Source organism: Neophocaena asiaeorientalis, unplaced genomic scaffold, assembly GCF_003031525.2.
Source record: "Neophocaena asiaeorientalis asiaeorientalis breed wild unplaced genomic scaffold, Neophocaena_asiaeorientalis_V1.1 scaffold275, whole genome shotgun sequence".
Taxonomy (NCBI): domain Eukaryota; kingdom Metazoa; phylum Chordata; class Mammalia; order Artiodactyla; family Phocoenidae; genus Neophocaena; species Neophocaena asiaeorientalis.
This window is the reverse complement of record NW_020173679.1, coordinates 5,905,059-5,924,077: the sequence shown is the minus strand read 5'-3', so window position 1 is coordinate 5,924,077 and position 19,019 is coordinate 5,905,059. Positions and strand designations below refer to the sequence as shown.

At 48.1% G+C, this 19,019-nt stretch overlaps 1 protein-coding gene across 1 annotated transcript in view; it reads right to left on the bottom strand.

Moving 5' to 3' along the window:
- Positions 1 to 3,651: 3,651 nt before the first annotated feature.
- Positions 3,652 to 19,019, bottom strand: part of LRRC38 (leucine rich repeat containing 38) — a gene marked incomplete at its 5' end in the record, with an annotated part of 34,805 nt that continues 19,437 nt past the window's right edge. Inside the window, one exon of the mRNA XM_024749996.1 lies at positions 3,652 to 5,020. Coding sequence (XP_024605764.1) covers positions 4,767 to 5,020 — 254 coding nt within the window. The remainder of the gene's footprint in view (positions 5,021 to 19,019) is intronic.

Sequence of the window (19,019 nt, the reverse complement as noted above, 5' to 3'; positions counted from 1 at the left end):
AGATGCCTCCAGATTTGAACTGCTACATTGGCTCTTCCCTGGGTCTCCAGCCTGCTGGCCCGTCCTGCAGATTGTGGACTTGTGAGCCTCCACAATCACATGAGCGAATTCCTTAAATTATACACACACATCCTATTGGAGAACCCTGACAAATATACTGCCTTTACAGGGGTGAGTTGTACAAAGGGCTTGGTTCAGCACCTAGCATGGACAGTGCTCTCGATACACATGAACTATTATTATAACCGAGAGCACAGCTTTGGAGTCCTACGGCCACAAATCTGTTCTGGCTCTGTCGTGTCCTGTCATCCACCACCTTCTCTGAGCTTTGGTTTGCTCACCTATGAAACTGAGAAATGGAATATTGCCTGCCATGTCAGTAAACAAAGGATGCACAGTCATCAGTGATTGTAGCCACGGCCATGGCGATCCGGTGAGCCCTGAGGGAACTCAAGAAGGAAAAGAATACCTGCTATCTAGCAGCCATCAGACTGCAGCCACTCCCCCTCGGTGAGCCCGGAGGAAACTCAGGATATGAAAACACAGGATACTGGCCCCAGATAGGTGAGGTGCATATCAAAGGAATAATTTCAGTAAGCCCAGACTCTTGCATCTTCCCATATATAGAAAAGCACTGAATTCCTTGAGAGGTCTGGTTTTCTTTAATTAACAATAATCTTTTGACGTTCAGACTACCTACCCTTTGTTGCAAAATTCCTATATATCCTAGCTTCCCACCGTTGCCTCCTTGGAGCAGTTCTCAGGGCTACTTGAGATGCTGCCTCCCCGGCTTGAAGTCCTAAAAATTCCCACCGAATAAAACATAACTCTCGGGCTTCCCTGGTGGTCCAGTGGTTGAGAGTCCGCCTGCCGATGCAGGGGACACGGGTTCGTGCCCCGGTCCGGGAGGATCCCACATGCTGCGGAGCGGCTGGGCCTGTGAGCCATGGCCACTGAGCCTGTGCGTCCAGATCCTGTGCTCCACACACACACACACACATAAAAAAAAAACCTAAAAAACATAACTCTCAGTTTTTAGGTTGCGCAGTTTTTTTCATTCGACAAAATGAGGATGATAGCAGCTCTCCACCTGAGCTGTGAGTATGCTTAAGTAGAGCTCAGCTTTTTAGAGTTTCTAGTACTGTGCCTGGAATTCATTTGTTTGCTCGTTCACCCCCCATGCATACTGGTTGTGCCACTACTGTTCAAACTCTGGAGACACAGAGGGTCTGAGTTCCTGCCCTTGAGGAGTTCATGTTCTAGTCCAGAAAAGGTAGACAATAAACATGTAAACAAACAGGTGGGATAACTTCACACCATGGTACGTGCTGTGCAAACATAATACAGGATGGCGTGATAAGAGTGGCTCTGAGGAGGTGACACTCGAGACCCAAATGACACTAGTGGAGATCTGGGAGACGGGGATGTCCGGGGCGCAGAGGAGGCCCTCAACTGGTATGCAGCATTACCATTGCTGTTAACGATAACTTGAGATGCTACAGCAACAGAGAGCACTAAATCATCGCCTGCTGCTTGTGCAATGTCACTTCTCAAAGGCGTTTCCCCAGTTGAGCTGTGGCTCCTGGTCAGTATATTTCCTTGGATTTGACCACAGATGTCCCTAACGTCCCCATGTCCCCAGTGTTTCACGGGAACTTTATATCCAGGAGATGACTGTTTCAACTGCCAATACTTGAAAACTCTTCTTCTTCCCCCAGATCACGTTCTTTTCAAAACTCTAGGTTGCAGTCCGCAGAAGTGATGGTTAATTGGCACCCAGCAAGCCTTGCTCACTCATTCATTCAGTAAATGACCACCGGCCCCTACACTCTGCAGGGTGTCTTCCGAGCAAAGAGCTGAGCCTGCTGACCACAATGAACCACTTGAAGTGGACCGAAGGATTAAAATAGACTTATTAAGAGGGAATTCATCTATCAGAACATATTATAACAAGGGTCTGGTGCTGTTTCCACAACTTGGGGTACCACCTCCCTAGAATTCTGGGAGAAACACAGTGTGCCTTTGGTGGGGGCCCAGTTGGATCCAGGGCCTTTAGTTGTGTCCCTGGTAGGATGCTCCTGGGAATGGCGATTGGAGACTGTGACGACAGACCGTAATTCCAACCCCACACAAGTCTCAGCTGAGTCTGTGGCCAGGCTGGGGAGGTGCTGGTGTTAGATTGTTTCGTGTCCTCTGAGCCCTCGGCCCCCTATTCCATGGTCTTTTCTATCTCCCCTATGATGGCCCAACATCAGTGCAGTTCTCTCTCCTGATTGAAAACTGTCTCCAGGAACCTTCATTCACAATAAGGTACAAATGATGGCTGGAACCTTTCGACAGGAATTCGAGCAGCAGCTAATGTTTCCTGACGACCATTTTGTTTGCCTGTATTGTTTCCTCAATGGAAGCGTTACCTGCACTGAGGGTGGGGCCCACGGAGGTTGCCATGGAGTCTGGGAAGATGCTGGCCCACTTCTCCATTTGCCCAGCGACTCTGAGAAGACAGCCCCTCTGAGCCAGGGGTCTCCTCCACTGGAGCCAGCAACGCTGGGCGCTAGAAAGGTGACCGGGAGTCTCCTCGAGGGTGAAGAGGAGAAAGAAGAGTAGAGACACAGAGTGGAAGAGGAGGAAAGGAGAGTAGGGGAGAGGGAAGAAAGGAGGTGGGAGAAGGAGGCAGGATTCAGCTCAAAACGACCCAATCAGAGGCCCCTGAGTGACGGCTGATTTTATGCATCAATTTGACTGGGTCATAGGGTGCCCAGTTATTTGGTTAAACATTCTTTCTGGGTGTGTCTGTGAGGGCGTTTCTGGATGAGATTAGGATTTGAATCTGTAGACTGAGTAAAGCAGATCCCCCTCCCCAAAGTGGGTGGGCAGCACCGAATCCATCGGGACCTGAATAGAACAAAAAGGCGGACAAAGGAGGAATTTCTCTCTCTCTCTCTCTCTCTCTCTCTCTCTCTCTCTCTCTCTCCATCTCCATCTCCATCTCCCTCTCCATCTCTCCCTCCCTCTCCCTCCCTGCTCCCTCTCCCTCTGCCTGACTACTTGAGCTGAGTTTTCTCCTGCCCTCAAACTAGAACTTAACCATTGCCTCTCCGGCTATCAGGCCTTTGGACTCAGACCTGCACCACCAGCATTCCTTGGGTCTCCAGCTGGCTGGCTGCAGACTGTGGGGCTTCTCAGTTCCCATAACTGCCTGAGCCAATTCCTTGTAATGCAGATAGATGGATAGACAGACAGAGCTCCTATTGATTCTGTTTCTCTAGAGAGCCCTGCCTAATACACCCATCCATCCACCCTTGACCGGTTCCTCCCACTTACTCTCTGTCACAAGACCTCATTTCTTTCCTTCATGGTGCTTATCACTACCTGCAATTATAGTTTTGTTTACTTGTTTGTTTTATATTCTACCCATAAGATTATTGAGGCCCAAGCGAGCCGGGGCCCCACCTTCCTTCTGGAAGGTGTATCCACAATTCCTGGACCAGGGCACTTAGAAAGCACTCAGTAATTCTTTGTGGAGGCAAAGATGCAAGAGAGCAATGAGGAAGAAACATAAGGAATATATTATGGGAAACAATGGAAAGATGCTTCCCCAAATATCCCAGGAGCTTCTCACCAGCCCCTCGTCTAAGTGTCAGTCCCCAGCAAGGTCCGACGCTGCCGATACCCATCATCTTGCATCAACCTGCTGGGTGCATGGCATTGTTTCATACTGTCTCTGAACCAAAGTGCTGCAGTCCACATCCTGGAAAACACTGCCTGTCACAGCCTATGCTCCAAAGAATGTCATACACACCCTAAGGCCACTGATGGAGGTTCTACAGAAGCCAAGTCCCAGTTTTTTTTTGTTGCTTTTTTTTTTAACATTTTATTGGTCCGATATAACCTGCTTTTTGGAATCCTGGCCTCCAGGAAAGTTTATCACAAGTTCTGGAGATGACAAGTCTGGAACGGTGCCAGCACAGAGAATAAACAGGCGTTATTCAGTTGAGGCGGGACTCAAGGCTGAAGGAGGTGGCGGGGCAAGATGGAAACAACTTGGCTGTGCTTCAGAGGGAAGAGTGACTCTCAGCAGAGGCCACCACAATTGTACAAAAACGACTGTTCTTCCCTTACCAGTTGCTACCTCTTAGGATAAGGATCAGGGTTTGAGTTCTGTCAACAAATGTTTTTCTGACCTGCTCACCAAAATATAACAACAAACACCCTTTGGCCAGGTCTTAGCTTTTTCCTCGGTGCCATTTTAACCAGACGTGGGGCTGTTCTCTGCGTAACACCCTAAGGTGGCCGAAGCCTATTCCAGAAGGGGCAGAAGTCCCACTCCCATGGAGACGGACCTGAACTCCAATCTCCACTGTCTAGGCTGCCGCCTCTCAGGAGGAAGGAGAAGCTGCCTGGTTCTGCGGTCCAGGTCAGAGAAATGGACGGCACAAAGTCATCTTTGCAGGTGAGAGCTGCCAGTCTTCACATCCCCTGTGCTGTTTTCAGCTGTCACCTCTGAAACCTGACTCGGTCATCTTCTCCCCACACGCACCTCAAGCCGAGAGGCAGGCTCTCCTCGGGGAATCCTTCCTGGGCTTCTTCGCTCTGCGGATTCTAAACTCTGAGATCAGAGGTCTCAGCGGGTGCGCCCAGGGGGCAAGGCTCAGAGCAGGCGCTGCTCTGGTCACTGATGGTCAATTCTTCTCCGTTTTCAGCATTTCCCTCAGAGGAGAGCCACCTGCTGGGGGTCTGGAGAGCGAGGAGGGGGTGCAGGTGGTTCAGTCGTCCTCATCCTCATCTTCGTCCTCAGTGTCTTTGTTGGGGGCACACCTCTGGAAGCACTGCACCACGGTGGCCAGAAAAAAGCTGGAGATGATGGCGGCGATGGACACAGCCACGCCAGAGAAGATGATGATGAACAGGTCTGTGAGCGAGAGGCTGAACTTGCACTCGCTGAAGCTGGCCTCCGACAGCTCTTGCAGGAATATCCTCCTGTTCTCCATGGGCAGGGAGCATTGGATTTCGTCAAGGCCTGTGAGAAAGGCAGGCAGAACGAGAGAGAGGTTTAGGCTGCAGCCCAGGATTGCCTACAAGTTAGCAAGGTGAGTGCTTACCAGGTGCAAAGCAGGCACGTGCCCCCAAACACAAAAAGGGGAAAAAGTTGACTTGAATGCAATTTAAACGTTTTCAAAAAGCCTCAGGGGAATCACATGGAAGAAACCAGAATGTGCTGGTCTCCCTTACTTTAAGGTGTGGCACTCTTGATTTTGAATCACTCAAGGTGGTGATGGAAGGGAGCATCATCTTTTTAGGGTTTAGAAGCTCTGTAGACCGTACTCCAGATCTGGTAATACCCAGCGCCCTCGGGGCAGAGGGCAGGGCAAGGCTGTGGGATGCGGAGGGGCGATGCCAACCAATGGCAGTACCCTCCAGTTCGTAAGGCAGCTTCCCAAGAAGAATGCCAGCCTCCTTTCCACTGTCACCCAGGAGAAACTGAACAGAGGATCAGTGTAGTGCTGTAGAAACTCCACTCACTACCCTAGAAGGGTTTCTCCTTGGCAGGAGTGGGGAAAATAAATATGTAGTTATGATGCTTGCATGAGCTCCTCTGTGCTTCAGAATCACCTAAAGACTATACCGAAATCCAGATTCCCAGGCTCCGCCCCCTGGAGAATCCAATTCAGCAGGCTGCACTGGGACCCCAGCCTCTAAATTTTTAAAATCCAGGTGATTCTGATGCCACTGGTCCACGAAGCACACGTGAGAAACATTATCATCTAGTTGGTGAGAGAGACTGAGGGGTTTGAGAGAGAGTTCCTGGGACACCCACTCCGCTACAACCAGAAGAGCCCTTGTAAACTCTGTTTTATATATTGTGGTTCCCTTTAAGATCTCACGTGAAAAGTGTCTGGCTAATTTAAAAAGAAGTTTCAAATCCACAGGTCAAAAAAAATGTTACATCTGGGTATGTGCTGAGACAGGGCTTCATAGCAACAGCAATAGATGCAGTCTAGAGCTTACCATGGGCCAGGCATTGTTCTAAGCACTTCACACATAATAAATAGTTTAATCCTCACAACTCTGTGAGATAGGTCCTGCCATCATCCCCATTTTACAGATGAGGAAACAGGCTCAGAGAGGTAAAGTAACTTGTCCAAAGTGGCACAGCTAGTAAGTGGCCTAGCTTGGACTCTAACTCAAACCATTGCCTCCAGAGACCTGGCCTGCAGCCACTGTGCCTCCAAAAGGAACAGAAAGCAGGTGTGGGGCTGGAGAGGAAAGCCAGGAAGAGAGGGGCCAGGGGCACAGGAAGCCAACACTGTCTTCTCACGGCTGCCACCAAGAGGAGTGGTGGTGACAGCAGTTGTCGGTCACCTGGGGGTGAGGGACATGTTCCTAGTGTAATGGATTTATGGCATTTTAGAGATACCGCTGTATGACTGCTCCTCTATCAGTTAGCGGTTCCTCTCGGGGTACCCCATCTGCCATCAAGTGAAATGGGAGGGCAGCTACGAGAATTGCAGGCCGGTGAATTTTACCCCTTCTACTTACTCGTAGGAGCCTAAAGCTGAGGCTTGCCTGGGACAAAGGACCATCTGTAGATAGGGTGTCAACTAAGGTCTAAAGGATGAGATGGAAGCAGTTATGGAAGAACAGTCCGGGTAGAGAAGAAGGAAGCTGACAAAGAACTTGGAGTTCGGGGAACCATGCAGCTGGGGCATCAGAGTGAGTTCATTCAGCATGAGCTGGGGCGGGAGAGATGGGCATGTGTTGAGATGAAGCCCCTGAGAACCAGGGTCTTCAAATAAATACTATGAAGAAAGGCCCACCTCCACCCCCAATCCTGTTATGGACTGGATTGTATCTCCCCCCACCCCAAATTCATATGTTGAAGCCCTAACCTCCAATGTGACTATATTTGGACATAGGGTCTCTAGGGAGGCAATTAAGGTTAAATGGGGTCATAAGGGTGGGGCCCTGATCAATAGGATTGGTGTCTTTATAAGAAGAGGAAGAGATAACAGAGAGCTCTCTCTTTCTCTCTGTGTGTGCGCAGAGGAAAGGCCATGTGAAGGAAGAGCGAGAAGGTGGCCATCTGCAAGCCAGGAAAACAGGCCTCAGCAGAAACCAAGCCTACACACACCTTGATCTTGGACTTCTAGCCTCTGGAACTGTGATAAAATAAATTTCTGTTGTTTAAGCTACCCAATCTGTGGTATTTTGTTATGGCGACCCTAGTAGACTAAAAACAATCCTCACTGGACAAGAACAAAAGATACAGACTTGTGTTAGTATTAAGCTCTAAAGACTGTTCGTTATCAAGCATAATCTCCGCATCCTGATGGATATACAATATGAACTACATACAAAGTCAAGTTACTGTCATAATTCCACAAACTTCGAATATAAGAAAATGCATGATATTAAAATGCATTAAAAGGTCAGACCTGTCTTTGATCTGGAAGAGGAGAGAAAAATAAAGTAATAGTACCTAATATTCATATTGCACTTACTACATGCAAGCATTGTTCTAAGTTCTCTATGCATATTAACTCTTAATTCTCACAACAACTATTATTACACCCATTCTATGAATGAGAAAACTGAAGCACAGAGAATTTACACACCTTGCCTTCAGTAACACAGCTTCACAGGGATGTGAAGACACCGTTTTGACATTAAGCTCACCTGCCTGCAATTTGTGTTTATCTTTGGCATCCTTTCAGTTCTCAGGAAACCTTCAATTATTCTCTTTTTCAGTGCTTCCTGGTTTCAGAAAGCTGCCTTCAACCCATATCTAGCATAATATGAAAGTCAGAATGATTCCTCACACCTCACTAATTAGCTGGTTTCTGTTCTGCAAAGAGTAGCCCTGCTAATTGCACAGCAATCCTGCCACCACCCTTTGGGTCTTTATTGTGTATCTTTCCTTCTAGCTCAGAAACAGAAGGTGGAGGAAGAATGACTGAGCTTCCTCTTTCCTTCTGTCCTGACCCATCTTTTATGCAGTCTATAGCCAACCCACTGATGCTCTTCTCCCCATGGGAACTGTTGCTCAGCAACCATACTCATGTTCCCTCCTCTCCCTGAATGGATGCCTACCTTAGATATCCAAGGAATTAGCTGGACCAAATCTCTGCAGGTTTCTCCAGTTTACACTTGACTACGTTTTTGACTATTTCTTTTCTTAAGCCAAGCTTTTGTTTACTTCTGAGCATTTTAAATGCATTTGAACAGAACAGGAGAGCTTTATGAAGAGTTATTGTGGGGTTCCCTTGCAGACATTATTTTTTTCAATGGAAAAGCAGGAAAATCAATTGACCTGCCTCTTCTTAACATTCACCCCACCTCTCCCCGCCAGCCAAAGATGTTACAAAAATAAAAAAGCTGGACACCGATGGACACCATTGGACTACGTGAAGCTCAGGCAGTTTCTAAAATGAAGATAATATTTGCCATTTTCAAACCCGTAACAGGTCATTATTAAAGAGAGAAAAGGTCTAGAAGTCATTTTTTCAATGAGCTGTATTAACTGGCAAACACCACCCCAACAAAACAACACAAGCCCACAGAGTCTGCCATTTGAATCCAACCTTTGCTGGCCACGACTCCTCAAGTCGATTCTGATCTCTACGGTGTTCTTTGTGCCTTGAGATTACGCCTGGCATTTTTACAAAGCGACACTTTTACAAACTGTCATATCACATTTCTCTGTGGCTAGAGGAAGCAGGCTTGCTTGAAAAACCCCACACACAAGCCCACCAGGAGTGGGAAGCTCTGGACCCACGCTCAATGGAGCCATCACAAGATACACTGACTTAATGGGTTTTCGGAGCTCACAAAGGGCAGAGAAAAGAGAGTCAGCAGGACCCAGCAGAGGCGGGCAGGGCACCACTGCCGGCTGCTGTAAGGACACAGTCAAGGCCGACTGCAGAACTCAGGAGTTGGAGTAATCTGACTTTGGGGTCCCCTCTTCTCTCCTGCTGGAGCTACTCTAGACCAGGGTCTCTCAACCTCAGTACTACCAACATTCAGGCCTGGATAATTCTTTGAGGTAGGAGGCTGTCCTATATACTGCAGGATGTTTATCATTATCCCTGTCCTCTACCCACGAGATGCCAGTAGCATCCCCATCCAGTGTGACAATCAATAATGTCTCTAGACAGTGCCCCATGTCCCCAGGAGGAGGTCAGGGAAGGAGACAGAATTCGCTGGTTGAGAACCGCTGCTTTAGACTGAAATGCTCAGCTAAGTAGGTAAGCTTCTAAGGCAGGGCTGCTCTTGGCTACTAGGCAGACATTTAGTTGTTAAATGGCTTTTTAATTTATGCATTAAACAAAATGGGTAAAGCTTAACGTTAGATACCAAAAAAAGAAAAGAAAAGAAAGGAGAGAGAGAAAGAAAGGACAAAAGAAAGAAGGCAGGAAGGGGGGGGGAGGGAGGGAAAGAAGGAGGAGAAAAAAAGAGGAAGACGCAGTCCTGGCCTCAAGGAACTTAGGTCTAATAGGGGCAGCAGGACACAAGCATAAATAGTGATATTTTAGGAGAGAGAGTGAGAAGTTGCACAAGAGGTCCAGTGAAAGCCGGAGAGAAGTTGCGAGGAGAGTGCGGGGTAGGGGTCTCTGGGGGGAGGCCCGGAGGGACAGAGGGAGGATGGCTGGTCATGAGCTGTGGAGGGGAGGAGGGGAGTTCATGTGATGTCCCTACTTGATTTGGAATGTTCTCCCTCCTTTTCTTTTTTTTTTTTGAGGTACGCGGGCCTCTCACTGTTGTGGCCTCTCCCGTTGCGGAGCACAGGCTCCAGACGCGCAGGCTCAGCGGCCATGGCTCACGGGCCCAGCCGCTCCGCAGCATGTGGGATCTTCCCGGACCGGGGCACAAACCCGTGTCCCCTGCATCGGCAGGCGGACTCTCAACCACTGCGCCACCAGGGAAGCCCCTCCCTCCTTCTCTGAGCCCACCTCCTCAGCTGTCTGAGTTAAGAATAGTAAACAAGAACCAGTATTTATGGGGCACTTCATGTGTGCCAGGCCCTGCTCTTAGGGCTTTATACACATTAGCTCACTGAATCCTCAGGCCAACCCAAAGAGGAGCCTCTAGTCATCCCCACTTTACAGATGTTCAAACTGAGACATAGGGAAGTCAAGTGACTTGCCCAAGGCCACACCGCCAGGAAACAGACAGAGCCTAGACTGACACCAGCCACTATGCGGTCCCACCCACTTTCCCCGCCAGGGAGACCCAAGGCTGAACCAGCCCCACCCAGGGCCTCAGAACAATTTCCCTCCTCCAGGCAGCGTCTTTTTTTTTTTTTTTTTTTATGGTGTAGAGCATTCCTTCCTTTCTTTTTTTTTTTTTTTGGTGTGGAGCATTCCGTCCTTTCTTTTTTTTTTTTTTTCACATCTTTATTGGGGTATAATTGCCTTACCATGGTGTGTTAGTTTCTGCTGTATAACAAAGTGAATCAGCTATACATATACATATATTCCCATATCTCCTCCACCTTGCGTCTCCCTCACTCCCTCCCTATCCCACCCCTCTAGGTGGTCACAAAGCTCTGAGCTGATTGCCCTGTGCTATGTGGCCGCTTCCCAATAGCTAGCTATTTTACATTTGGTAGTGTATGTATGTCCATGCCACTCTCTCACTTTGTCCGAACTTACCCTTCCCTCTCGCGTGCCCTCAAGTCCATTCTCTAGTAGGTCTACGTCTTTATTCCTGTCCTGCCCCTAGGTTCTTCATGACCATTTTTTTTTTTTAGATTCCATATATATGTGTTAGCATATGGTATTTGTTTTTCTCTTTCTGACTTACTTTACTCTGTATGACAGACTCTAGGTCCGTCCACCTCACTACAAATAACTCAATTTCATTTCTTTTTATGGCTGAGTAATATTCCACTGTATATATGTGGCACATCTTCTTTATCCATTCACTCTCGATGGACACTTAGGTTGCTTCCATGTCCAGGCTATTGTAAATAGAGCTGCAATGAACATCGTGTAATTTTCTGCATACAGGTTTTTGTCTCCTTAGGTAGGTTTATTCCTAGGTATTCTATTCTTTTTGTTGCAATCGTCTTTTAAAGAGATGTTCTGGAACTCTCCAGCAACCCTCCTGGCCCCCAGGCCCTGACCTGGAAAGGTCAAGGTGCTGGCATAGCCTCTCCCTGGTCAGGAGAAGTGCTCCGTGGGTACTGTGAAGTGCAGATGTGGAGAGAAACCATCCTGTGAGTGTTTGAACAGACCCCCGGGGGGGCCCTGGCTCTACCTCCTGATATCCTATGATCCTGGCCCAGGCCCTGTCTCCCCAGGCACTGCCTTGTGATGATGCTCTGAGCATGTAATGAGGGGATATCTGAAAAGCTCTTACCAGGGTGCCTGGCCACCATTCAAGCTTGAAGAAGCCACTGTTAGTATCATTCAGATTTTCAAGGTTTCAAATTGTGAGCAGGCCTGACTCCAGGTATCTGATGAGGGTGGCTTTGCTAGTCAGGGTTCTCCAAAGAAACAGAACCAATAGGATGAGTATACATGGAGATACTTATTATAAGGAATTGGCTCATGGAACTATGGAGCTGACAAGTCCCAAGATCTGTAGTCGGGAAGCTGGAGACCCAGGAAAGCTGGTGGTATAGTTACAGCACGAACGCCCACTGGCTCAGGACCCAGGGAGGGCCGGTGTTACCGTTCTATCCAAAGGCAAGAAGGAACTGATGTCCCAGCCCTAGGCAGTCATGCAGGAGGGGTTCCCCCCTACTCGAAGGAGGGTCAGGCTTTTTGCTGTAATCAGGCCTTTAACTGATTGGATGAGGTCCACCCACATTAGGAAGGGTCATCTGCTTTACTCAGTCTACTGATTCAAGTGTTAATTTCATCCCAAAACAGACACACCCAGAATAATGTCTGACCAAATATCAGGGCACCCACAACCCAGTCAAGTTGACACATAAAATCAGCCATCACAGTGCTCTCTACACTTTCAGCAGCAGGAGAGATGCTTCTCTAATTACATTAGGACAAGGCAGAAAGTTAAATGAAACTCTCCTTTCCTCTACTTGCTCAAGACATCTGAGATAGGGAGGTGGAACTCATTAAGGATCCTTAATGCCAGAAAGATCTGCATGTCCAGAGTCATCCTGACTACAGAGCTGGTGGAGCCTCCTTCTCTGCTCTTCCTCCGTCTCCTCCCTCCTCCTCCTCCCTTTCCTTTCCTTCTCTGTCTTATTCTTTGTATTTTTAAAATTTTGGTAAAATATGCATAACATAGTGGTTATCATTGCGGAGCACAAGCTCCGGACGCGCAGGCTCAGCGGCCATGGCTCACGGAACGAGCCGCTCCGTGGCATGTGGGATCTTCCTGGACCGGGGCACGAACCCGTGTCCCCTGCATCGGCAGGCGGACTCTCAACCACTGCGCCACTAGGGAAGCCCCATTTTAACTATTTTTAAGTGTATAAATTCATCGGCATTAAGTACATATACCATGATGTATGACCATCACCACTATTTATTTCCAAAACTTTGTCATCCCCCATACTCTGTACCCATTAAACAGTAACTCCCCTTGCCTCATTCCCAGCCCCTGGTGACCACTCCCTACTTTCTGTCTCCATGAATTGCCTAATCATATAAGTGGAATCATACAATATTTGTCATTTTGTGACTGGCTTATTTCACCTAGCATAATGTCTGCGAGGTCCAGCCATGTTGTAGCATGTATCAGAAATTCCTTCTTTTTTTTTTTTTTTTTGCGGTACGCAGGCCTCTCACTGTTGTGGCCTCTACCGTTGCGGAGCACAGGCTCCGGACGCGCAGGCTCAGCGGCCATGGCTCATGGGCCCAGCCGCTCCACGGCATGTGGGATCTTCCCAAACCGGGGCACAAACCCATGTCCCCTGCATCGGCAGGCAGACTCTCAACCACTGCGCCACCAGGGAAGCCCCAGAAGTTCCTTCTTTTTTAAGGCTGAATAATATTCCATTGTATGGTGACACCACATTTTGTTTATCCATTCATTACTGATGGGCACTTGGGTTGTCTCCACCTTTTGGCTATTGTAAATAATGCTGCTATAAACCTTGGCATACAATAGACTTGTTGAAGTCTCTGCTTTCAATTCTTTTAGGTACATAACTGAGAAGTGGAATTGAGGGATCATTCTACATTTAATTTTTTGATGAACGACCATAGTGATTTCCGCTATGGCTACACAGTTTATACTCCCATAAACAGTGCACAAGAGGGGCCTTCCTTGGTAGCGCAGTGGATGAGACTCTGCACTCCCAATGCAGGGGGCCCGGGTTCGACCCCTGATCAGGGAACTAGATGCCGCAACTAAGAGTTTGCATGTCACAACTAAGGAGCCTGTGTGCCGCAACTAAGGAGTTGGCCAGCTGTATCTAAGGAGCCCACGAGCCGCAGTTAAGGAGCCCACCTGCCGAAACTAAGGAGCCCATGTGCTGCAACTAAGGAGCTGGTGAGCATCTACTAAGGAGCCCTGGAGCCACAACTAGGGAGCCCACGTGCTGCAACTAAGGAGCTGGTGAGCCGCAACTAAGGAGCCCTGGAGCTGCAACTAGGGAGCCCGCCTGCCACAACTAAGACCCAGCACAACCAAATAAATAAAAATAAATAAATAAATATTTTAAAAAAACAAAAACAGTGCACAAGGGTTCCAATTTCTCTATATCCTTGCCCACACGTGTTAGTTTACACTTAAAAAAATGGCCATCCTAATGGAAGTGAAGTAGTATTCATTTTCTTGGTGGTTTTGATTTTCGTTTCTCTACTGACTAGTGATATCCAGCATCCTTTCATGTGTTTATCAGCCTGCTCCTTCTTTTTAAATGAAGGCCGTAGTCTCCTAAACAGCCTGCATGGGGCATTTCATCAAGGATTAGCAGTCATGTTGCAAAAGGTTGGTCCCAGGTAAGTCAAACCTGGGTAGAAAACAGGGCTGAGAAACCCCGGGGGGGACCCAGAGGCACACTGGGCAGATTTCTGAAAAGGAAGACTAGGCATATCTCCCAATCCAGTATCATTCACCTACTACTTCCTGAGCCTTCATCCACGCCCTAAACTGGGAAGAATGTGTGTGCAGGGGGTGGGTAGCATTTATTGAGCACCTGTTACGTTCTGATGCAGTGCACACCCCTTAACACACGTCATTTATAGTTGACCTCCAACTGGGAGGTGAGCGGCATTATCCTCAATGCATAGCTGAGGAAATGGGTCTCAGAAACCTTTGGCAATTCACGTACGGTTAAATAGGGAAGCCGAAATTCAAACCATCCTCTCACTTTGTTTTACTCCAAAGCCTGTGTTTTTCCCGTCACTCTATGTTGTCTGTAACGCTGAAGAAAGTGACACCCTCAGCCTCAGGAAGTTTATAATCTGACAGAGGAGCCCAAACTAAAATACAGCAAGCAAAGGGGAAGGAAGACAATATATGATTGAGAATCGACTTTGGGCTTTACAAATTCAGAGAATGAAGAGCCAGGGTGTGGGGAAGGTCTGGTAATACTCATCCATATTTATGGAATGAACACATACCTTTGAGTTCAGGGGATTACTGGGGAGGAATGAGAAAGGCATTGCAGCCAAGAGGCCCGGATGGAATCTGGAAGTGTGGGTGGGAATGACATTAGAGGCGCCCTCCTGGGCTAGAATAGCGACCCCCAAATACAGTATCTTCCCAAATGGCTACCACTGGCTGATGTCCAGTGGCTGCGTGTGGAGTTGATGGAGCATCGTGGCCAGGATCTGAGAATCTGGATTAAGAGATTAAAGGATGGCAATGCTGAGCCAGGCTCAGATTTTGCAAAATATTTTTTTTTTTTTGTCAAAGCAACAATAGTGGTCTTTTATCTTAAGAATCTAAAAAAACATTCAAATCAGCAGATAAGGCAATATTGTCACATGGAGACAACTGTCAGGCTGCCCTAATGAGACAGGACACACGCTGTGAGCCTGCTTACTCATTCATGTCACCTGCTGGCCCCTGTGCAGGCATGTGAGTTTGTAACCCCCTGGGGCAGTGGGTTTCTGCCTGTCCTGCATCCCAGAGGCAGCCAGGGACTGCAAGGCATGGGCATAAGTTTAGGGTAAGACCACCCGCCTGTGACTAAGATCTCTCGGAAGCCTAGAGTCTACAGCTATGATCCTCCGGCTTTTGACTTTTACATAATGGTACAAAATTTTTTAAAAATAAGAAATAGGGCTTCCCTGGTGGCACAGTGGTTAAGAGTCCACCTGCCGATGCAGGAGACACAGGTTTGTGCCCGGGTCCGGGAAGATCCCACATGCCACGGAGCGGCCGGGCCCATGAACCATGGCCGCTGAGCCTGCGCGTCTGGAGCCTGTGCTCCGCAGCAGGAGAGGCCACAACAGTGAGAGGCCCGCGTACCGCAAAAAATAATAAATAAATAAATTAATTAATTAAAATAAGAAATAGAGGAGACACAGGGCTGCAGCTGACAATTCTTCTCAGGACATTAAACACATACACACCATCATCATTTTATAAAAGAGAGAACATTGGTACACCATTAAAGTTAAGAAAGGCAGGATAACAGCAAATCAGTTAATACACTGGCCTTAAAAAACACTCACCACAGTGCCCTCATTGCTCTCATTTTGCCTGGAAAAAAATGACCACTGATAAAAGGCCACATCTGGGAAGCATCGTCATATTCCATACTCTCTATCCCACCTGGAACAAAAGCCCGGGGACCACTTCCTTATCCTTCAAGACCAGAGGTACACCTGCAAACTACAGCTCCAGGCCCAAATCGCCCTTCCTTCCCTCTCCCACATGTATTTGTAAATAAAGTCTTACAGGAACACAGCCAGACTCCCTGGTTTACACATTAGCTAAGGCTGCTTTCGAGCTACAATGGCAAGTTTGAGTAGTTGCAAGAGATTCTATGGCTCACGAGGCCTAAAATATTTACTATCCAGCCCTTAATAGAAAGTTTGCCAACTCCTGATCAAAACTCAACCCAGTAAACACCTCCTCTGGGAAGCCTGCCCTGAATGCTTCCTGTGTTCCCCCTTCCCCTGAATCAGACCCCTCCCTTCCTGGCCCCCCACACCTCCTCCACAAAAGTCAACTCTTCCACGGGGCGGCCTGTGTCTCTCATGTCTGCAGACCCAGCTCAGGGCCTGGCACACAGCACACGAACATCAGGAAAACTGGGAAAATCTAAAAGAACTCAGAAATATCTGGGTGAGAAGGATCCTCGTGCATGGTTCCCAGCCGGGGTCCTGCAGGTGGGCTGGGGTTCTGTAAGCAAGGACTAGTTGTCAAAAGGCCAATCAGTCACTTGTTTGTGAGAAGGCCTCAGGGGCTATTTACTCAAATGCAATTTGGTAGACAAAATCTTTCAAACTCAGGGTCTGGAAACATTAATACAATAGGTTCTTTAGTGGCAAAAATGCTGGGAGCTATCAACTTTTGTGATTTCTCTGTCTTCTTCAGTGAAGTGCATCCGAGATGCGGAGACTCTTCCTATTTATTACACATGATTTCTGAAATAATATTGGTAATAGCTGGTGGGTTCAATAGATAACTCAGTTCCCGCCCTGAGTTTAGAACTGAATGATTGAGAGACACAGGACTCAGAGGAAATAGGTGAGAACATCAGTTTTGTTACTGATAAAACTGCAGGAGCCTATGCTGTCTTCCTGTGTCTACCCTACTGGCTGCCCCAATTCTCCCTTCAGCAGCCAGAATGAGACTTTTACAGAAAAACTTATATCCCATCATTCTCCTGCTCAACACCTCCCACCACCACCGCCACTAAGGCTTCTCATATTTCCCAAAGTGAAATCCACGATCCCTACCACTGTTCCCGCAAACCCCTCACTCCACCTTGCTTGCCATTCCTCAGACACCCCATGCACAGGCCTACCTCAGGGCCTTTGCACCTGTTCCCTCTGCCTGGCTCACTCCACTTCCTTAAGGTGTCTGTTCAGATGTCACTTTATCAGAGATGATGTCACTTTATCAGAGATGCTCTCCCCAGCCCCACGATCACTCCCCATCCCCTGTACCTGGCTTTATTTTTCTCTATGGGACCACATGACATGGTATATGTGTATCTATCTGTTTATTTCCTGCTTCCCTGCCCCTCTCCATTCAATTGTCAGCTCTGGGAGGTCGGGCTTTTGGTTTTGTTCCCTGCTGTATTCCCAGTACCTAGAACTTTCAAAAGTATTTTTGAATGACGTACGAATAAAGACAGGATTGGAGAGTGTGGCTTAGTTGCATGGCCACAGAGGGGTTCCTAGACCACCTCCCCAAACAGACAATCCATCCCACCTAATGGCTGATGGTGCTGGACAAGCACAGGTCCCTCCCTTGCAGGACAGAAGTCCTTTACCCTAAATTCATTGCCATAAACCTTGCAGCTCACTAGGACGAAGAAGAAGCTGTATGTATTTCTCCCATGCTTTTCTCTCTTGGGAGGTGGAAACATTCACTGCTCTTTGGACACAGGTGGAGCAGAACAAAGTAGCTCTGCAAACAGTGAGAGCAAATCAGCTATAACCCCCTGCAGCCTTACCACACGCTGGGTAGTCTTCTAAGCATTGCACTGTCTACACTCCTCTAACCCATAAAACAAGCTCTGTGGCTAGTACTATAGTGACCCCGGGTCAGCAGACAAAGAAACTGAATGCTACTTCTGTTACCTGCTTCCGGTTCTCCAGCTGAGAAATGATGGAGCCAGGATTTGGAGTCAGGCGGTCTGACTCCAGAGCCTATGCTGTTAGCCATTACCCTCCCCTATTGTCTTAAAAATGCTTGCACAAGTTATTGTGGGGATACTGAGACCCAGTGAGTCACAGACGTAAGCCAAAGCTGCACAGGAAACTTGTAAACCCAGTTTGGAACCCACGTCACCTCCAGTGGTGGCCCAAGCCCAGAGTACTCCACGGGGAGAGGTCATTCTAAAGGGTCTGGGTGTTGTCGTATTTCCTAGGACTGCGGTAACAAATTATCACAAACCAGGTGGCTTGAGACAAATTCGTTCTCTCGTAGTTGCTGAGGCCGGAAGTCCAAAATTAAAGTGCCCGAGGGCCAGGCTCCTTGTGAGGGCTTGAGGGGAGAATCCTTCCTGGCCTCTTCCAGCTCCTGGTGGCTCGTGGCATTCCTTGGCTTGTGGCAGCATCACTCCGATCTCTGCCTCTGTCGTCATGTGGCTTTCTGCTCTGTATCTCTTTCATATCTCTCTCTTTCTCTTACAAGGACACCTGTCATTGGATTTAGGGCCCATCCTAAATCCAGGATGATCTCACCTCGAGATCCTTAACTCAGTTATATGGACAGATTCTTTTTCCAAATAAGGTCACCTTCATAGGTTCCAGGCATTAGGGCTTGGACATATCCCTTTGAAGGATGCAATTCAACCCAGTCCAGGTGTCTTACGTGTAACAGTCATTTGTCATCCTTCAGCTTCTCACCTCCATCTCTCCTCATTTGGAGTATGCTCCCAGATTTCATTTTGGGCAATCACCTCTCACCCCGTGGGTACGTCTTAGTGCGACTTTCTTCAAATGCACGGCCCCTCACCAGAGTCTTCTCTGTCCCAATACACTGAAACTTGAGTGGACTGACCGAAAAGTATGGCCAGAGCCCATTCAATCCAGCAGCCCCGCCCTGGAGAACTCCTCAACTGGTTTTTGCTTTCCAGACTCCCAGGGCTGCCTCATTCTTTTCTGAGCCTGCTTCCCCAGCTCTCTCTTCAGTTCTGTGAATTACCTGACATACCTGCAATGAGTCCTTTTCTTGCCTACATTAACCAGAGTTGGCTTCTGTCGTTTACAGTCAAGAGGCCCAATTAACCAATGGATTATATGAAAACAGAGTCAGGTCAGCCCCTGTTCCACAGTCACAAATCATCTCACTCTGCCCTGCTGTCCCACAAAACCACGTGTTTGGCGGTTCCAGGCTCTCGAGGAAGTGCAATTGATTCTGTGCAACCCATCTCCCCTCCTAGGGAGACAACTCAGGGAACAGGCACGACT